The sequence below is a fragment of the Poromitra crassiceps genome (assembly GCF_964638095.1).
Source record: "Poromitra crassiceps genome assembly, chromosome: 1".
Classification (NCBI taxonomy): domain Eukaryota; kingdom Metazoa; phylum Chordata; class Actinopteri; order Beryciformes; family Melamphaidae; genus Poromitra; species Poromitra crassiceps.
The window spans coordinates 45,676,440-45,696,046 of NC_139623.1; the positions used below are offsets into that span (position 1 = coordinate 45,676,440).

Consider the following 19,607-nt stretch of genomic DNA (forward strand, 5'->3'; position numbering starts at 1 on the left):
TTTCTCCAGCAATGGCCAACAGTACATTTACTTTAGATGTTGATCTTCACATGCAAAACAACAACAGCAACTTAAATTATTAAGACAAATTTATTTGGAAATTGTTGTGCTTTTTAAATACATAGCATACATACATTCATATCTAAATGAAATAAAATAAGAATAACAACAATAGCGTATAAATAAATGTATACCGTAATAACGTAATAAATGTAAATATATGTTTACATAAATATGTGTAACAAATAACTAAGAACTTAGATTTGACATTTGGACTCTCTGGAACCTACATTGTCATTCACAGTGGTTTTTTGTATAAGCGACTTATGTAGTCAGCTGGTCTAGAAGTTAGTGCAGCGCAGGAAGTAGCTGTTCCTCAGCACGCGGTACAATCTGCCACTCCTCAGGCTGTACTCGAACATGTAGGGCCCGCTGTAGATGTAGGTAAAGCCTGCGGAACAAAGACACAGTGTTACTGTGCTGCTGAGGAACAAAGACACACTGTTACTGTGCTGCTGGTCACAGGCTGATAAGGCACAGAGAGGGTTCCTCTGCCTGAAACGCTGTGAATGCCTTCTTATTTCCTGGATGTTTTTTGTTTGTTTGTTTTCCAGATCTTTCTGCCATTTTCTACCCAGGATCACGCTATTCCTCCAAGTTTCCCTCCCCTTGAACAGGCACTCAGATCGACCAGAGGAGGCACTATTGCAGCGACCAAGACTCACATGCCACCGGCTTCCCCACCACAGACACAGCCAATTGTGTCTGTAGGAACGTGTGACCAAGCAGGAAGTACCGCTACTGGGAATTGAATCCACGTCTAAACGGTGGTAGGTGAGTGCTTTTACCTCTACACTATCCAAATGGACCTCAGATGGATTTTGATGCCACTCACCGCTGTACTGGAAAGCTGCAGTCACCGCGCTGGTCAGGCCTGAAAAGGTCTGCTCCACCTGTTTGGGGAATCCCCGGTCCATAGTGCTTCTGGCCTCATCATAACTGTAAGGAATACAGAGACATGAATTAGGCTGATTTACTATGATTCAGTAAGTCCTAGATAATACCTAACACAGTCGGGCTAAAAATGGAGGCCAGCTGTATTGCAAACTCCTCCATCCCAGCCATGTTATTTCCTAAGTTAGAGAGATGCCTGGGTGCTTACAAAATTTAAGTTTCATTGTGAAAAACTGTCAGAATTCTGAACCAAGTTAGGAGTGTTTTGAGTCTACCAGATGTTTCTGTCCGTGCACCAATTATGTGTTTAATCACTCTTTTTGGCTCCATGGTCAGACAAAAATTACCATGCCTGGAGTGAGAAGGGTCTAGTTCCAATCAAAGACCTATACATAGATGATCATTTTGCATCCTTTGATCTACTGAAGAGGAAGTTTGAGTTGCCCGACACAAACTGGCTCAGATTCCTGCAAGTCAGAAATTATTTGTTCCAAGATTCACACCTTTGAAGCACTCCCAAATGAACATGCTGAGCCCTCCTCACTCCAAGCATCTTATCTCTAGATTTGTATGTCTGTTTCACAACTGCAACACGGCGTCTACTGAGAGGATTAGAGAAGCATGGCAGGGGGAACTCGGTATTGATTTATCTAATATTATATGGGAATGGATTATGTCTGTGGTACAACTCTGCTCAGTCAATAGCAGACACCAACTGATCCAATTTAAAGTTGCTCACCGTCTTCACTATTCCAAGCATAAGTTGCACACATTCTTCCCTTCTGTCTCACCACTGTGTGACAGGTCAAGTGTCAGAGGGCACACTATCTCATGCCCTCTGGTCTTGCCTTTCACTGACGGGATTCTGGACCAAAATATTTGATTGGTACTCTAGGGCTTACAAGATAACCCTCCAGCCAGACGCAGAACTTGCCATCTTCGGCTGCTCGGAGTCCTCTCTGAACTTCCCTACAGCTGTGCAACAGTCTCTAACACAGGGGACAACTGTTGCCAAAAAACTATTTCTAAAGGAATGGAAATCCCCCTCTCCACCTTCCTTTCAATTGTGGTTGACGGACATGACTTCTGTTATACGGATGGGGAGACTTAGGTTCCTGAGGACCAATTCACTCAAGAAGTTTTCGGCTGTGTGGGATCCGTTTCTAGCCTACGTCAATGAGGTTAGGGGCGACGGGTGACTCCTGGTTGGTTTCTCGTGGCCCTCTTGCGTGGGATCCCATGTATAATATTTCTTACAAGCACATAAACAGCTTATGTCGCTAGTAGCACCACAGTGTAATTCGAATGTGTCTTTATTGTTGGGGGGGGGTTCTTTTCCTTTTGTTTTTCTTTTCTTTTCCTGTGTCTGAGCCTGTCCGTTTGTTCAGTTTGTATATTGTAAAAAAAAAAGGTAATATATGTATAAAAAACACAGTCGGGTGTAATTAACACCGGTTTGAACATACCTGTAGTATTGTTTGCCGACAAAGAATAATGTCTTGCGAGTCTCCTCATCATAGAGGACTGCATCGACTTTCTTCACGCTCCTGGGGAGACCGAAACTGGTGATTCTTTTGGGATAGCCACGCACAGCATCATAGCCAGAGAACGCCCAGACTTTGCGACCTGTAGAGACATGGAAAAGAGTTATCAGCCAAAGCACTAATACAGCCATTGAAATGGTTACAGATTTAGGAAGATCATGAGAACCCGTGCCTTTAAAGAGCATGACTCTGTCTGATTGGCGGCTCTCATAAGCGGCGTCGATGTTGACCGGGGCGCTGGGCCAGAAGTTTGTGATGAGGCTCTGCTGAGGCATCCTGCTCTGAGGGTAGCTACGCCAGAAGAAGCTGAGAAGAACAGACAACACCACATGACAACTTTAGTACATCAGCAACTTCTCCCATCAGCCACTTCTTCTCAAGAATTCTGCTTTCACATTCTTGGTCATTCAATGTGTAGCATACCTATCTTTGAAGAAGAGCATCTCTCCTCGCAGGGTGGTGACAGCATCCAGGACCATGGTTGAATCACAGGCATCGGGGGTGGTGGGAGGAGCGGGTCCAGGCCCAACGGGATCCTCGTTAGCGTTCTTACCTGGAGATCAAATCACATCAGTCATCGAGTATTTAGAGAGGTCTGCGACACTCAGCAACAACACCCAATCTCGAGAATGAAACTTGCATGACCTTTATCGAGGTTTTACTTCATTTCGAACTCAAGCTCTCACTCTAGCGCCATATCGCTGCCATATCAGTGCCACTGGATGAACTCATTTTTACTCCAAAAATGACCTTTTTTATAATACCCCCCATCCACCAGTAGGTGGCATGGTATGCATGAGAATGGCGTGGCCACCCACTAGCAATCGCCGTGATTGCGTCACGTCCGCCCAACTTAAGGTGACCAGATTTCTCAAATGAAAATCGGGGACATTTTCTGGTCCGCTAGGGGGGCCCAGGGGGGGCTGTGCCCCCCCGTCTTTTAGAAAATTGTGTACATTTTACAGTAAAATGCATAAATCTGGTGCACTTTGAGAGCAAAAGTAAGAGGCTAGATCTATGAAGAACTTTGTGATTTTGAAACAATTGAAAAAGAAGCAGTTTACAATGGTTACTAGTTATCTGGCACAATTTACCACAAATTAGACAGCCTAGGTCAGGGGTGCCCACACTTTTTCAGCTTGGGAGCTACTTTTAAAATGACCAAGTCAAAGTGATCTACCAAACATATTTATTTATATATATATAGTCAAGTCAAGTCAAGTCAAATTTTATTTATATAGCACCTTTCATACACAAGGCAATTCAAGGTGCTTTACAAAAAAATAATCGAAAAAACAAGCAGCAAAGCAATGCACATATAAAAAACACATAAAAAACACAGCCGACAGTTTTAGTTAAAATATATACTCAAATTAACAAACATGAAACATTATTTCTGTTTTAACACATTGAATGCCAGCCATGTTTTCATTCCTGTAGGTAAGTTGTGCCAGGGGTGTTTTTGACGATTCTGGCTCATTTTAGAACAGCCGAGGATTCTTTTCTGTTAAGAATTCATGATCACCAATCATCTAAAAATAACTAATAGAATGTGTGCTTTCTCTGTCTAAAAGAGTTAGTTTGCAGAGTTAGTAGTTATGTAGATATTAGCCGTTGAGTACAGCATGGTTTCAGCGTCTGGAAATTTATTCAGAGATAAATGGCTTTTTGTGAAACAGTCACTTTAACCATTCATTTTTGGCATCAGTAAGACCGTCAGACATTCTAAACAATAGTTTTGAACAGTAATTTCCTCCATAACAACAGGAAACACCCCTCTCATTCAAACTCCTCCCTCCGTGTGTCTTCTCCTCCTTCCTCCTGGCTGTACAGCGGGCGTGTCAGAAGCGCTTTTGCTGCTGCCTGCCTGTGTGCCTGCCTGCCTGCTTGCCTGCGTGCGTACGCTCCTTGTGCGAGTCAAGATGGGCCGGGGAATGCGTGGGCGATGGGCAGATGTTGATTCTGGCCTTTCTGAGGTGTTTCAAAGTGTGTTTCACCTATGATCTATTTTGCAAATCGCTCTCCGCTCTCTGTGTGCTGCTGCCGGTGCGCGGCCGCTCTCAGGCAAGACAAGTCTTGAATGGATTACTGTAAAATCGCCACGGCATTTCCTTGAACGGCTTGGTCCCGCGGCAGTTTTTTCTTTGATTTCGGTCGTCTGGGGGAGCACTGTCAACACTTAGTGGGTCGGTAAAATAGATTATACACATTATCTTGCTCCAATAGTGATCTCGAAGATGTAAAAGTTGTTGATTGATGTACCACCGTCAAAAAAAAAAAATGTTTATCTAAGACGAGTAAACTCGGCTCTGGCACTTAAGCGTTGGATTATGTAAGACGAATTATTTCGGCTATGGCACTTAAGGTGTTAAATAAGTTACAAGGCACTCTTCAGTATTATTATTACATGTACAGTCCATTTGTTGGAAATGTACAGGAATCTTTTTTTTTTTAAATTACAGGCCGAGAGAGGCAGTAGTTTAGTAGCAGTTAAAAGCAAGAGTAAACATAAAGGTCTTTAGCTTGGATTTAAAAATAGGCAGAGTAGGGGCAGATCTAATGTGTTCAGGGAGTTTGTTCCAGTTATGAGAGGCATAGTGGGAGAACGCGGCTTCACCATGTTTTGATTTGGTCCTCGGGACAATTAGTAGACCAGTGCCTGAAGATCTCAGGGATCTGGATGGTTCATAGTGTAGAAGCATTTCAGAGATGTAGTGTGGGCCTGACCCGTTGAGAGATTTGTAAACTATTAGCAGAATTTTAAAGTCTATTCTAAGATTTACTGGCAGCCAATGCAGGGATTTGAGAACTGGTGTAATGTGTTCAGCTTTCTTGGTTCTTGTTAGAACTCTAGCAGCCGCATTCTGAATGAGCTGTAGTTGTTCTTCTTTTTTGCTGAAGACAATTATCTCTGTTTTGTCTTTATTAAGTTGGAGAAAATTCTGGCACATCCAATCATTAATTTGCGCAAGGCACTGACACAGTGTCTCTATGGGGGCATAGTCATCCGATGAGAGGGCTATGTAGAGTTGGGTGTCATCTGCATAGCTATGATAAGCTATTTTGTTTTTTTGCATAATTAGGCCCAGAGAGAGCATATAAAGGTTAAACAGGACAGGACCTAAAATTGATCCTTGGGGTACCCCACATGTCATTTTGGTTTGGTCAGATGTGTAGTTGCCAATGGAGACAAAGTAGTTCCTGTCTTGCAGATAAGATCTGAACCACTCTAGGACCGTGCCGGAAAGCCCGACCCAGTTTTCCAGTCTGTCCAATAGAATTTCGTGGTCAACCGTATCAAAGGCAGCGCTGAGGTCTAGTAACATTAAGATTGAGATTTTACCTGAATCAGTGTTCATTCGGATGTCATTTATAACTCTGATAAGCGCAGTTTCGGTGCTATGATGGGGTCGGAAGCCTGATTGGAAGGGATCTAGGAGATCATTGGAGGATAGAAAGGTATATACACCGAGTATACAGTGGAAAACAGTGGAAAAACAGTGGAAACAGTGGAAAAACAGTGGAAAAACAGTGGAAACGGTGGAAAAACAGTAAAAAAAATGCCATGCGATCGTCGATCGCGATCGACGTATTGGGCACCCCTGGCCTAGGTAATTCATGGGAAATAGGCTACTGGTGTATTGTGTAGAGTGGCAGGAAGAGAGGCAACTTCTCTCTTTGACCTCACCAACTGGTGGATAATTTATTTACACAAAACAAAAACATTACAGTAGTGATTTATTACCTCAGTAAACACTTTCCTTGAGTTTAGGGTGTCGCTCACCAGTTTCAAGTATCAAGTTTTCAAGTCATGTTAATACTAAAAGGCAATTTTAATGATTAAAATTGTAATCTAGAGATAAATATGACCTATTGTGTTTAATTTAAACCAGGGGTTATCAAAGTTTTGATGGCTGAAGGCCAATTTAGGGAACAGTAGGCTAATGACTAGATAACAATGATCCATCGCCAATCATGTTAAAAATTGTCATTTTTTTCAATGGAGTTTGGTGTACATAAAAACTTTACTGACTTCTCTGCAAAAACGTTTTGAGTTAGTTACTGCACTTACTTACCAGATAGTTTTACTGTACTTTTAACTATTCAAAACAACTGGGATGGATAACCCGCTGAATGAGGTCCGGTAAACAAGGACGGTAGCAAAAGCAGCAAGCAGACTCAGCGGCACGGGCAGAGGGAGGACATCTACTCTGTGATCTACTCTGTCACACACAGGCAGCACTTTGCACAACGTGCACAATGACAGGCTTTTGTGGTGCCGCAAATGCTCTGTTATCGAGTTTCTTGCCAGTATTATTATTTGACTTTGTGGCCAAAATCGGGGACATTTTCGGGGACAGCTCCAGCCGGGGAAAGAGCACCGAAATCGGGGACTGTCCCCGAAAATCGGGGACGTCTGGTCACCCTAGCCCAACTCTCATGCCCCTCACTTCTCGCTCATCCAGCCCACTGTGTTGGTCGCTCATATGATGCTCCTATATTGCTAACTGAAGTTGCATTCTTAGCCGAAGCTAACTCCATCTAAACAGCCCACCAAACTTCAGGCGTTCGGCGGACGAGACCCGGGCAGGCATCGAGGCTTCGAACCTGTCCTCTTTGCCTCGGGTGGCGGTTTCAGCTTCATCGAAGTCGTCGAAAGCTAAGAGTGTTTTCGCCTCCTATTGTTGGGTCATTCTGTCTGCTAAGTGTTGCTTTGCTGCTGTGCAAATAGCTTCTACTAGCTTTTATTGACCTTCTCCTCGGCTGAGGAGTTTTCTTTCGGAGACTGACTAGCTTCGCTAGCCGCTAGCTTTCAGCTTGCGGTTACACTCACTTCCCCGTGTTGTTTACTCAGGGTAGAGGCTTGCTTCACAGGCTTGTGTTCGCGCTTGTCTCTCAGTTCATTACACTAGCATTAGCTAGTCTGCTACTAGTCACGCTTGCTTTCCTTTGGGTTTAGACAGGCTGTGTTAGCTTAGCCTAGGTAAACCCAGCCACCACGTGACCTGCTCTCTCAGTTCCCAGTCACTAGCGTCTAGACTCCGGCCCATTCACAATGATTTCTGGGGCGATTGAAAGACCCGCGCAGACCCGCAGCCACCCCGCAGCCAATGAGTGACGGCGTGACTGCCAACATCAGTCCTGCCGTGATCGGCCAATCAGAGAGTGCGTCTTTGTCAATGACGTGTAACAGCTGCAGCGGCTTAGCACTACCTAGCCGTTAGCATTTGGCCTCTCTAAAGCATAGCTCCCGAGCTAGCTACTAGCTGGCTAGCTATATGGCTATTCAACTACGTGAGGAAATTCAAGTGAAAACAGCTGTTGAGGTTGAGGTCTGTTGATCAAAATAACACCTAGCGTTATCGAAATCGGATTTTAGCGGACCATACAAGCCAGGGCTTCAGAGCTGATCACCTGGACACATTTTATGGCGAAATTATCTGATAAACTTGTCTGTGCTGCTCTGTGGTGATCAGCTAATGTCTTCATAGCATTGTGATTATGATTTAATGCATTATGGAAGATAAACGCTGGTTTAACATAATTAAAATAATTCCCTACCAAACATGTAAAGTGACGCTTCTGGGCAGTAGACCATTTGGGCATAACATTATGTAATGTGACATGAGATCACCACATTTCAATAAATATAACGTTTTTGCACATTTGAATGCTGCTGGTCGTTTGTTTAATGCTGTATATATTGGATATTTAAAGCTGATACACAACACAATTGTGTTGAGGTAATTCTGCAAAGCTCAGTTAAAAATATAACATGTAACACTTTACACAATCAAATCTAACTTATTCACAGCAATACACAGTCCAGTAGTACAGTGGGCTAATTGTTTGAATTATATCGAAATATATTTGCATGGTGTAGCATGTAATGCAGATAATGTAGCTAGATACTCTGACACAGAAAGGCAGACAAGCTAGCAGCAGGGATCTTGTCACACTGATTCCAGATAAACTCCTCTGTCTAGCCAGCTATACAATATTGATCAAAATAACACCTATATCGAAATCGGATTTTAGCGGACCATACAAGCCGGGGCTTCAGAGCTGATCACCTGGACACATTTTACGGCGAAATTATCTGATAAACTTGTCTGTGCAGCTCTGTGGTGATCAGCTAATGTCTTCGCATTGTGATTATGATTTACTGCATTATGGAAGATAAACGCTGGAAGGCTGGGTAGCATTAGCTGACGTCATCCAGGCTACAGTAACATTAGGCTATTATAGTTATGAAACGTTGATTCAAACGTTACAATAATAAGACACAATAGGAGCCAGTTACCCTACTGTAGATAGAGAGTAATTTCAGACCACCAGATATCACCATATTTATGTTATTAAATGCTGTAACGTTAACGGTAATTCTCATGTGTATGGTTTATTTATAAGCATTCATTGATTGAAGCAGAGTGCTGGTCGGTTAAGTTTCTCTGTAGTCATGTCCTCTGCTCCAATCTTCGTTCGTAGTTTCTTCTGTCTCTCGTCCAGCAGCTGCAGATGTCATCATTATCCACGTTATTGATTATTATTTATAAAAAAAATCTTGTGTAAATATTTTGTGAACGCACCAATAGTTAGAGAAGGAAACCTCTCTTTGCATTTTATTTTTTAATAAAAGTAGGCTACTTGTGATATCTCACGTGGTCGATCATCATTGCAAATTTATGTGAACAGCTAGGTTTAATGACAAATATGGAATATCACCCAAGGAAATACCACGGTTTAATGCCAACAGATAAACCATACAGATTTGTTGTAATTGTGAACACATAAGGGAGCAAAGACATGGTTTTCAAGTATAACACAATGGACAACTTTTATTCAAAGACAGGATTGAAAAATATAGGTCACTTGTATTCACTTCAGTAATGTCAGGTCTCAGTCGCATTCACGCTAACCTCTTAACGTCTAGCTATAGCTAGGTTACATCTGGATTATGTATAATATACAGAATTAAAAAACCTTACTTCCAACAATTAACTAGCCTGCACTAACTACTGCACAGTAACGTGTACAAATATTGAACGCAACAGTCTCGTTCTGGAGCGAACCCCTCAGCTGAATTCACGTTGGAATATGATATCAAGGCTTGATACATTTGATTGTAGCTACTCATACAGCCGTGTGGAGCTTATCTAGCTAGGTTGCATCTGGAATATGATATCAAGCCAGTAATGTAGCTAGCTAGCGTTAAATAGGTTTATCTGTAACCACGCTGAAATGTGAGGGCATTAACGTTAATATTTCTAGCTAGGTCAAACACACCTTAACGTTATGAGTGTGGCCGTTTTTGATTAACATTAAGTCCACGATCAAGTCTAGCATTTCGGTATATTCCTACCTCTTAACATCTAGCTAGCTAGGTTGGATCTGGAATATGATATCAAGGCTTGATACATTTGATTGTAGCTACTCATACAGCAGTGTGGAGCTTATCTAGCTAGGTTGCATCTGGAATATGATATCAAGCCAGTAATGTCAGGTCTCAGTCGCATTCACGCTAACCTCTTAACGTCTAGCTATAGCTAGGTTACATCTGGATTATGTATAATATACAGTATAATACTACGCTCACTACGTCATGACATTCACATTAACGCCTCCAAAAATCTACTGTAGCTAGCTAGCGTTAAATAGGTTTATCTGTAACCACGCTGAAATGTGAGGGCATTAACGTTAATATTTCAATTAGGTCAAACACACCTTACCGTTATGACTGCGGCCGTTTTTGATTAACATTAGCGTTAAGTCCATGATCAAATCTAGCATTTCGGTATATTCAGTGTGTGTGTGTGAAAAGGATGTTAGCATGCTAGCATTATTAGCACAGAATGTATACAGTCCATGGTACAACGTTAGGCCTTCAAGTCCTGAGGCGAACAGCACTGGAGGATGAAGTCTGCAGTCTGGCATTCAGTGTCCAGCATAACAAGCACGCCTGTTTCCTCATCAGGTTGGCAGCAGCTGTATAGATGATGACTGTTCTTCACAGCCACAAATATCTCTCCAGATCTGCGGCCATCTGCAGCAGGGATCGAGGTTTGGGTCCGTGTAGACAGTTCCTCTTTCATTCCCTGACCACCGTCACGCGATGTTCTCTCTTCTTGTAGCTGGTTGTAACCATTTGCGTGCTAGCAGTACTGAAATGAAAAGTGTTAGCTCGCTTGCTAACAACAAAGGTCGCAGAGCGATGACGCCATCTGCTGCACTGCGCATGTGCTCTGTGCACAAAGCTGGTTGGATGACGGTTGCGTAATGGAGCGGTCTATCGGGGGGGGGCCAACAACCGCATGAAATCGTTTAGCACAGGCGGGGGACCAGACCATAGTGACTGAGAACAGGTCTGAGAGCAGGTCACGTGGGGGATGGGTTTACCCAGGCTAGTGTTAGCTTGCCTTCCCGCTCGGGTTAGGCATTATAGCCGCTTACGCTCCAGTGCACGTGCGCTAGCCTACTGGGTTTGCTTGCAGCTATTCACGGATTAGCTAGTAAGCTCCTCTCACGCTAGCCATAGATAGCCGATAGGCTTGGCGTCTTCGCCCTGTTCATCAGGGTATGGCTTGGAGGTTGCTATAGCTCACTTCAGAGTTGCTAAGCTTCCTTCGTTAGCTTCTTCCCCTCTTGCTTAGCTAGGGTTGAACAAGCTAGAGGGTGCGCCATTGCAAGGCTACGTTGGGGTCAGGCGACCAACATGCTAGGTGTGTGTTCTGCTTAGGGCACGACTTGCAGCCGGTGCGCTGTTTCGCACGGCGGTGCTGCGTCACAGGGCCTCCCTCTGCCGCGATATCCATCAGGCTTCGGGGACCTGATCCTGCATCTCTTCGCCTAAGAGTGTTTCGCCTTAGTGTGTGTTAGCACATACTGCTTGTAGGCTACCGCTGTGTAGCTAATACTGGCTTCCCTCCCCGGCTGGGGGAGCGCTCTGAGATATTTAGCTTAGCGTAATACGGTAGCTAGGACAGCTCGCTACTCACAGGCTTGTGTTAGCCGCTTTCTCTCAGTTTGCTTACGCTAGCATAGCTAGTTTGCTTAGTCATGCTTGTTCCCTTGGGTAACAGGTTGTGTTAACTGCCTTCCCTTCGGGCTAGGCTATTACCGCTTCCGTTACCGTTGCACGTGCATGTTCGCTAGCCTCCGGGTTTGCTTACTGTTTAGCCTGTGTGTTCGCGCTAGTTTGCTAGCTGCTTAACGCTACTTCCCTGTAACAGAGTGCGGCCTGCGGGAGCTTGCTACTTCAGAGTGACTGAGCTTCCTGCGTTTTCTCTCCTTGCTCAGCATGGATAAGGGAAAGTCAGCGAGGGGATGCGCCTTGTGTACGGCTACGTGGGCCGATTTCGACCGGCATGATAGGTGCGTTTTCTGCCTTGGGCATGAACACGCTGCACAGGCGCTCTTGAACCCTTGTTCTTGCAGCCGCTGCGGTATTATCAAGATAGCAGTGCTGCGTCATAGAGCTTCGCTCTTTCTTGAGGACATCCCTCCCAGTGGTACGCCTCTTGTCCGTTGAATCTCTCCAGCCTGACGTGGGTGACGCCCTGCTGCTCAGGGCTTACAGGGCCAAGAGCCCCAGTCGGAGCTAGACGAGCAGTCTGAATTTAGGTGGGGCAACGAGCCCATGCCTTCTTTCATAGAGCAGGGCGAATTCCCCAGATATGATCCCCTAATCGAGACCACCCAGGGGGAGGTACCCGTTAGGGAGGAGGCTTACGAGCCCTACCAAAAGCAGTTTCATGGGATGATGTCCAGGGCCACAGCTATGCTGGGCATTTCCTAGGCTGAGCCACCCCAGCCCCCTGCATCAGTGCTACAAGGGCGCTCTTTCAGGCATACCGCCCCTTGCTGGCGCTCCACGTCCAGCAAGGGCGTCAGCTCACCAAGGTCTGGGCTCAGCGCCAGCCTTCGGCTTGTAGCTCTAAGGACAAGCCCACCGTCCTCGGTGCCCAGGGCCCGAGTTCGGTTGCTCTCCTTGGGTCCCATTCCTTTCGTTGGGCGCCCCCTGCAGGCGCCTGGCAGGGGGCCCAGCTCACCTTGGTCCATGGCCACGGCCTGGCCTCGGTTTGTAGCGCCCAGGACAAGCCCACCGTCACACGCCACCGGACACCGGCTCACCATCGTCGGGGCTCAGGGCCTGACTTCAGCTGGGAGCCTTCATGGGATCCGTGTGCGGCCTCCAGGGTGTTCCGCGGCGGTTCAGGCCGCCGAGTGGAGTTGCAAGCCCTATGGCGTACGATGCCCGTCTTCGGTCTCAGGCTCAAAAGAGGCCTTCCCCGCAGGCCTTCCCCGCAGTCCCCCCAGCCTGTGAAAGCCACACGGCGGGCGGACCAGCCCGACCTGGCGCATCCCCGGGGGCGCGTCTATAGTCGGAGTTTGCATGAAGGACTTTCCCCCGGCATGCCTAGCATCTGCGGAGCTAGCCGTGTGACAGGTGGATGCAGCCTCTCACACCCTGCTCCCCCCAAATTATGCCCCCATCGGGGCATCGGATCAGGTCCCGGTGCCCAATATATATATCAACAAAGGCGCCGGTTCCGCGCCGTCTTGTTACAAGAGACCATCGTTGTCCAACAGGCTTCATGCCTGGAAGCTCCTATGTTCTCTGACCCTATGGTTGTTGCGCACCCTCCAGAAGGGTTACGCTCTCCAGTTTGCCAGACCTCCGCCCGCGTTCGACGGGATCCACGATTCAGCCGCGGACGGGAGGTCCCTGGACATACTTCGAGAGGAGGTTACCGCGCTGCTCGCCAAGGGGGCGATACACTCTGTCCCCAAGGCGGAGGAGCGCTCGGGGTTCTATCACACAGGTACTTTGCCGTACCCAAGGAGGACGGTTCCATCCGTCCGATTCTGGACCTTCGGCGCCTCAACGGGACGCTGAGGAAGTTCCCGTTCCATATGCTTTCCCTTCCCCACCTTTTCAATGCGTTGAGGCCGGGGGATTTCTTTACTTCTGTGGATCTGAAAGATGCGTTCTTCCATGTCCCCATGGTTCAAGGGCACAGGAAATACCTGAGGTTCTCCTTCCTGGGAAAAGCTTATGAGTTCTGCGTCCTGCCGTTCGGCATGTCCTTGAGCCCACGGACCTTCACTGTGTGCGTGGAGACAGCCCTGGCTCCCCTCCGCGTGAGTGGGATTTGCGTCTTCCCCGCTGGGACGGCTACACATGCGCCCGTTCCAGATCTGGTTTCTCAGACATCGCCTGGACCCGGCCAGGGAATGTTATCGCAGGATTCCTCTGACGTGTCCTGGTCAGGTGGGCGGACCCCTGTTACCTCTCGAGCCGGTGGGGAGCTCAGGAGCTTCGCCATATAAACGTGCTAGAGCTGGACAGTGTTGGGAAGTAACGAGTTACTAGTTACTTGTTACTGTAATAATATTACTTTTTCAAGTAATGAGTAGTGTAACGAATTACTAATAGAATATAAGTAATAATATTACCGTTACTTCAAGATAAAACAACTCGTTACATCTTTTGTTGAGTCCATTCTGTGATGCCGCTGCGCTGCAAAACGACACGCAGTTGGCATTCACTGATCACAAGCAGCATGGCTTTTAACCAGGGGTGGACTGGGATCCTAATTCAGGCCGGGCATTACATACCAAGCAGGCCAGGCCAATACGGGCCGACGCGCGTGCCGGCGTCCGAAGGGCAGCGGCAAAAAATTTGGGCCATTTGAAGCCCAATTTGGGCCGTTTGAAGCCCAATTTGGGCCATTTGAAGCCAGATTTGGGCCGTTTGAAACCCAATTTGGGTCGTTTGTAGCCAGATTTGGGCCGTTTGAAGCCCAATTTGGGCCGTTTGAAGCCCAATTTGGGCCGGGTCCAATTTTACAATGAGATGCACCCATTTTAACCCTGAATAAAGTAATAAAACCACTAGTAAACCAGTAGGCGGCGCCTGGCCTGCTGTTCAGTGAGTGGCCTGACTGCGAGCACCAAAAAAAAATATATATATATATATATTTTTTTCAGGCCAGGCCAGGCCAGGCCACCGGGCATTTGCCCGACGTGCCCGATTATGCAGTCCGCGCCTGCTTTTAACGCTCCCAAAACAAGGTGACGTCACCGCAGAGCACATTCAGAGCACCAACACAGCACACCTCCCGCTCTGCCCTGCTGAGCCAAGGAGGAAAATCCGTGGCTGGATATATTCCCATGACTTTGTTTTTGTCAGGAAGAAAGGTGACACGAACATCAAAGTCAAATGTAAACGGTGTCCAGGACAGGTAGGCTACTAACACTCTTTCCACTGTGAAAAACACGAGCTCAAACTCCCTAACGTTAACGTTACGAGACGAGAGGACAGCACAACAGAAACCGGAAAACTGTTAAAATACAGAGATAACGTAAAAACTCACAAGCTGGTGGACATCAAACATTGCTGTTATTATTGTCAGGTTAATGTTATTATTTGTGACACAAACTTGTTACGCAAAGATGTAGCCTATACGTATTGAGTTTGCATTGGCAGTGCATTATACTGCATTCTATAAAACAGAAGCTGTTTAAAAGATTGCATCTTGTCATCACTTTGAGCCAGGTGTGCTCTTCATCAAGCATCTTTGTAGGAAGCTGTGCTCTGGCAAAGCGATTAGTTTAAATGGAACGGCACATAATAGACCTAGTTCACACATTCGCACCACAAAGTCTGCATTTTGATGAGAAAAACGTGATGGGCCTTTTTCACAACGGCCATTTGTGTCTAGAAGACTGAGTATACACAGGTGCAACCAACTAACTAATTAGGGCTCCGGCACTGGAACACCTAAATGGACTTTAAGTTGGAAGCCCTAATTAACAACTTGGTGCACCTGTGTTACCTCCTGCCTTTTAGACACAAAATGCAGTGAAAAAGGCCTATTGCCATTTGTGTGGAATGTAACGTAAAAGTAATATAACGAGTATGTAACGAATTACTTTTGGCATGGAGTAATAAGTAAAGTAATAATATTACTTTTGAAAATAGTAACAAGTAATATGTAATATATTACTTTTTTAAAGTAACGTGCCCAACACTGGAGCTGGAAGTGATTCGCATGGCTCTGCTTCACTTCCAACGGCTGATACATGGGTGCCATGTTCTGATCCGTTCGGACAATACGGCAGCGATCACCCACCTGAACAAACAGGGCGGTGTGCGATCCGCGGTGCTGAACCAGTTAGCGGCGGAGATTCAGGGCCGACCTGCGGTCTCGGGGCAACCCGCGTCAGACAGAGTGGTGCCGCCACCCTCAGGTGGTGGAACAGATTTGGGCCAGGTTCGGCCGCGCCTGCGTCGATCTCTTCGCATGGCGGCGCGCTACGCATTGCCCACTATGGTTCTCGGTCCAGGAGGACAGCCCTCCGTTGGGCCACGACGCGCTGGCGCACGCTTGGCCCCAGGACAGGCTCTATGCGATCCCCCTGATTCGACAGGTGTTGGACAGGGTGAGGGAACAACGCCTGCGGCTCATTTTGGTGACGCCCTTTCGGCCCAAGCACACATGGTTTGCGGACCTGATCTCCTTCGCACAGGGACGTGCGGTCCTGTCAACTGCTAGGCGGTAGTGCCGTTGTCACGCCGATGCATCACGGTAGGGCATGGGCAGTTGCCATGCGTCCGTTGTTAACCTATGCCAATCAGGGTCGGTCTGAGGAGTGCTCTCTGCAGCAAGCCCGGTTGAAGTTGGCACTAGAGTGAGAGCTTGAGTTCGAAACGAAGTAAAACGTTAGGGTTGTGCTACAACCCAGGTTTTACGAGTGAGAACGAGAGCTCTCACTACCCAGCCTTGCTGCGTCGATGCGTCGATTGCGCAGTGGGCTGGATGAGTTGAAGTGAGGGGCATGAGAGTTGGGCGGACGTGACGCAATCACGTCAATTGCTAGTGGGTGGCCGCGCCATTCTCATGCATACCATGCCACCTACTGGTGGATGGGTGGTTTTATAAAAAACGTCATTTTTGGAGTAAAAATGAGTTCATCCAGTGGCGCTGCTGTAGCAGCGATATGGCACTAGAGTGAGAGCTCTCGTTCTCACTCGTAAAACCTAGGTTGTAGCACAACCCCAACGTTTTGCGTAAACAGACTACAGTGAGCCAGGCAGTGATTATACTAACCATAGAGAGACTGGATGCCGTTGACGTCATCCCGGGGCAGGAGGAAGGTGTCAGGGTTTCTGAAGCTGTACACGGGGTACATGAGAGCCCCGGGGTCATTGGAGTGAGACAAGCCCAGGGAGTGGCCAAACTCGTGGGCTGCTACCATGAAGAGGACGTAGCCTGCAGAGGGGCAAATGCAAAATTACAGTTATGTTACGTCTCTGCTGAGTATTATCATGTCAAATTGCAGCGACAGTGAGAATCCACTGGGATCTAGTGAAAGAACTGTGAAAGACCTCACCTCTGTTGGAGTTGAAGGTGAAGTACTCATCGTCGTCAAAATGGGCGTCTCCTCCGATGCCGGGGGACGGGGCGAAGGCATGGGCAAGGGTGCCATCACGGCCATCAAATGGGTAATAATCGCCGTGTGCTGTAAACAAGAACAAAATCACCTCAGCTTGTGCAAATAGAGAAGTCCAGCAGTGAATTAAGAGCTTCCGGTATTTAATGGATGTGTTTTGCATGTATTAGTGTGACAACTAACAGAACTGGCTTTCCCAAATGTATCTTAGAACTGAGACTGATCAGCTCTGCTCCAGTATAAATCAAGGCACAGAAATGGTGATTATAGTCGTTTCGGTGCTTCTTGGGAAACAACAACCAAGAAATGAAGCTAACATGAAGATGTTGTTGCTCAACAGGAATGTTGTGTTTTTCTTTGGTGAGTGATATACGTTATGTAACCTTGGTGTAAATGCTCCTTTTCCAAGCCACTTAGTGTCACTGAAGCATGCACTGTAGAGTAAAGATGTCAACAAGGGATCCAGCCTATCCATGAAAAAACACCTACTATTGTCATAACTAATATGCTCTGTATGTGTGTAGGACACTGTCTTTGAGTGTTTACTTGTTTTATTTATTATTATTACTATTTTCTTTGCCCTTTTCAGTTTTATTATATTTAATCTTTTTATTATTATGTTTAAGGAAACACATTTCGAGGGGAAGCTTTTCTATAAGGCTCTTCAGGTTTCTTGCCTCTCCTGCACATCAGTGCTTAATATGTTTCACTTGTTATACTTCTGTTGCATTCTTTTGTTGTGTTAATAAACTAAAACTAATAAACGAAAAAGTAAAAACTACTCTAGTCCTGTGAGATCAAACCCTCAATAGTCAATAGTCCAATAGACTGCTTTTTATTTGGGGCATAAAACTGTGACTTTGATGGGACAAGCGGAAAGTTATTTTGTACTTACATTGGCGGCCAAAGGAGATCATGATGTCAGCTGTGCCACTATAAACTCTTGTGAATCTCAGGGGAGTGACTTTGGCCCAGACCTGCAGAGCTCTATATATGGAGTCATCTACCTCAGCCATGGACATGTCAGGGGTGTAGTTCTCAATCCTACGTATAGGACAGAACAACAGTGAAATATAGAATCAAACAGTCAATTATATGTCATGTCTAAAATGTACTTCTCTCCGCCTCTCTCTTGTGCTCTGTTTAGAACAGTGGTTCTCAAAGTGCTCCTTGAGGGTGTTACAGGGGGTCCCCAGCAAAGATTTTTTTTTTTTTTTTTTTTTTTTTACTATTCCATCACTATCATTAAATCCATAATGTGTCCACAATGACATAATATATGATTATTTTGGTCATGGGTTTCATAGACCTTATGTAATAAAACATTAAAGGCAAACATCAGATGGGGGTTCCTGTGACAAGATCTTATCAAATGGGGTTCCATGGTCTAATTTGTGACTGTTTAGGGGTCGTTGACATGAAAAAGTTTGAGAACCAAGACTGGTTTAGACCACTCACCTGTAGGTAAGGCTGTTCTTCTCCCACTTGAGGTTTCTTCCGAATGTGGAGAAACGAGCAACGTTGTCATCTGGAACGCCACAGCGGGGCTGCTTCATCATGCTCACGGTGTCAGCGTCCAACATGCCCGTGATGTAGAGGCCAAAGAATCGCTGCATCTCGCTGAGCCTCTGGCTCACCTGGCTGATCCCCCGTCTGCCTCCCGGACCCGTCTCCTGTGTGTGGTTGAAGAAGTTCTTCAGGTAGCTCTGCAGGAAAGAACAAGGGTTAGATGGTCAGATAATGCAGCAGCTGCAGACCAGACATGCATTGTATGAACGAAGAAGGGTAAAGGATCTGCATGAATTGTATGTTAACTACGCAGTGGTTTTCAAATTGGGGTCAGGAGACCCCGAGGGATCCTTGAGGGGGTTCCAGGGGGGTCCCAAGCAAAAAGGGGAATACACTATTTTCACTATAATTCCATCCATATTTAGTCATACACTTTCTGTAGTAAAACATCTAAAGGCAGAAATATGATCAGGGGGACCCTGGAACAAAATCTTATGAAATGGGGGTCCGTGGTCTAATTTGTGTCAGTTTAGGGGTCCTTGAAATGAGATTTGTGAACCACTGAACGACAGTAAGTAAAAGTCACATAAGGTCCTCAATTGTCTATAAGAATAACATTCAGAATGCATATGAAAGTTTCAAATGCATGCCTTGAACACATCTTTACAGCAAAACATTGAGAATATAAAGTGAGGAGACCTTACCTCTGCAAAATGTTCATCTTCCACAGTAACTTGCGATACCGGCACACAGTAAACTGCGACTGCCAGGCTTAGTAGAATGCACAGATTGAAGGACTTCATGTTTCCTCGTCGAGTGTGACTTGTGTTTCTGTGCTGGACAGCTCCTATATGTATGCTGAGGACTGGGCGTGTTGAGCAACTACCTGCTTGAGTCAGCGAGGTAATTATTCCATTTATGGACACTTTTTTTTTTTACCTGCACACTGTGGTTGCACACACATTTTCTTATGTCCATCCTTATTGTTATTTTCTATTCTTATTTATTCTTATTTATTTATTTATTTATTTATTTATTTAGGTAATAACATAGCCAGTTTGTAGACCAGTGTTTGAAAACTACATTTTGGTCACTATTTTCTAGTGTATATAGAGCAGGGGTGTCAAACATGCGGCCTGGGGG

General features: G+C 45.9%; 1 protein-coding gene across 1 annotated transcript; it reads right to left on the reverse strand.

Annotated features, from left to right (window-relative positions):
- Nucleotides 1-335: 335 nt before the first annotated feature.
- Nucleotides 336-19,267, reverse strand: LOC310784555 (collagenase 3-like; the record flags this gene model as incomplete). Its single annotated transcript, XM_083645543.1, has 9 exons — nt 336-451; nt 896-999; nt 2,421-2,804; nt 2,922-3,051; nt 16,613-16,774; nt 16,896-17,024; nt 17,851-17,999; nt 18,414-18,661; nt 19,169-19,267. The coding sequence occupies 9 exons, from the start codon at nt 19,265-19,267 to the stop codon at nt 342-344; spliced, it is 1,515 nt and encodes a 504-aa protein (XP_083501669.1). The 3' UTR covers nt 336-341.
- Between the last annotated feature and the right edge of the window lie 340 nt (nt 19,268-19,607).